At 46.2% G+C, this 1438-nt stretch overlaps 1 protein-coding gene across 1 annotated transcript in view; it reads right to left on the bottom strand.

The window, feature by feature from the left end:
- The window catches only part of Ckm (creatine kinase, M-type), a 9767-nt gene that overhangs the window by 1848 nt on the left and 6481 nt on the right, over window positions 1–1438 (bottom strand). The window contains exon 6 of the mRNA XM_005370290.2: window positions 729–852. Coding sequence (XP_005370347.1) covers window positions 729–852 — 124 coding nt within the window. The remainder of the gene's footprint in view (window positions 1–728; window positions 853–1438) is intronic.

The raw sequence follows: 1438 nt of genomic DNA, 5'->3' as shown, positions 1-1438 counted from the left end.
GTGTGTGTATGAGTGTGTGTATGTGTGTCTATGTTTGTGTATACATGTGTGTGCGCACGCATGTATGTAAGTGTGTATGCCTGTGTGTATGTGTGTGCATGCATGCATGTGTATATATGTGTGCATGTGTGTATGGGTGTGTATACATGTGTGTGCATGCATGTGTGTGTCTATATATGCGTGTATTCATGTGTGTATTTATTGTGTGTGCATGTCCATGTGTATGTGTGTGTCTCTGCATGTGTGTATGTGCATGTGTGTGTGTACTTGTGTGTGTGTGTGTGTACGTGTGTATGTATATAAGAGGTGGAGACTGGGGGGCTGAAGAGATGGCTCAGAGGTTAAGAGCACTGACTGCTCTTCCAGAGGTCCTGAGTTCAGTTCCCAGCAACCACATGGTGGCTCACAACTATCTGTAATGAGATCTGGTGCCCTCTTCTGGCACCCAGGCATACACGGAGACAAAATGTTGTATACATAATAAATAAATAAAATACACGTTGTGATTTAAAAAATAAGTTAAAAAAAGAGGCGGAGATTTAAAAAAACAAAAATTATGTGGAGATTGGAAAATGAGTGGGGAAAAGCCAGAGGGGTCTTGGTATCTGTGGAAGGAGAGGAGTCTTGGGCACTGGGCTTGGTGGTGGGGAAGGGCGGGTCTGGGTCTAAGAAGGGGCGTGGCTTTACAAAGTGAGTATTGTGGTCCAGATGCAGTCACAGATACCCACCTTCTGCAGGCCCACGCAGAAGCGGCGGAAAACCTCCTTCATGTTGCCTCCCTTCTCCATGGAGATCACGCGGAGGTGGTCCTCCTCGTTCACCCACACCAGGAAGCTTTTGTTGTCGTTGTGCCTAAGAAGGGGCAACCCAAGGCCTAGAAGTCAGCAGGAGTGCCATGGCCCAGGAAACTAATTTGTCCAAACACAGTCTTTTTCTTTGGGCACTGGGAGACATGAATGAGGTCCATCGGGTTCGCAATCACACATCTACAAAACTTCAGTGTTAGCTTGACTCCTCGCTTCCCGGCTGTTATCTTAGCACCCAAAAGGCTGAGGCGGGAAGATCTGGAGTGGGAGGCCAGCGTGAGGCAATGGACCTCCTATGAGCACAAGGTCATATCGAAAATGTTATCCTTTCCGGTTCCAAGCTTTGCATCCCAGGATTCTTTTTTTTTTTGTTGTTGTTTTGTTTTGTTTTGTTTTTTGAGACAGGGTTTCTTTGTGGTTTTGGAGCCTGTCCTGGAACTAGCTCTGTAGACTAGCCTGGTCTCGAACTCACAGAGATCCGCCTGCCTCTGCCTTCCGAGTGCTGGGATTAAAGGCGTGCGCCACCACCGCCCGGCTCATCCCAGGATTCTGATATTTCAACTGTCTTTAGTTTTTCGAAATTATTATTAATGTAATAATTTGACTTAGTATAATTTTTTATTCAGAAAGGG

The sequence above is a fragment of the Microtus ochrogaster genome, unplaced genomic scaffold (assembly GCF_000317375.1).
Source record: "Microtus ochrogaster isolate Prairie Vole_2 unplaced genomic scaffold, MicOch1.0 UNK74, whole genome shotgun sequence".
Classification (NCBI taxonomy): Eukaryota; Metazoa; Chordata; class Mammalia; order Rodentia; family Cricetidae; genus Microtus; species Microtus ochrogaster.
The sequence above is the reverse complement of the archived record's forward strand: the minus strand, read 5'-3'. Positions and strand labels throughout refer to the sequence as shown.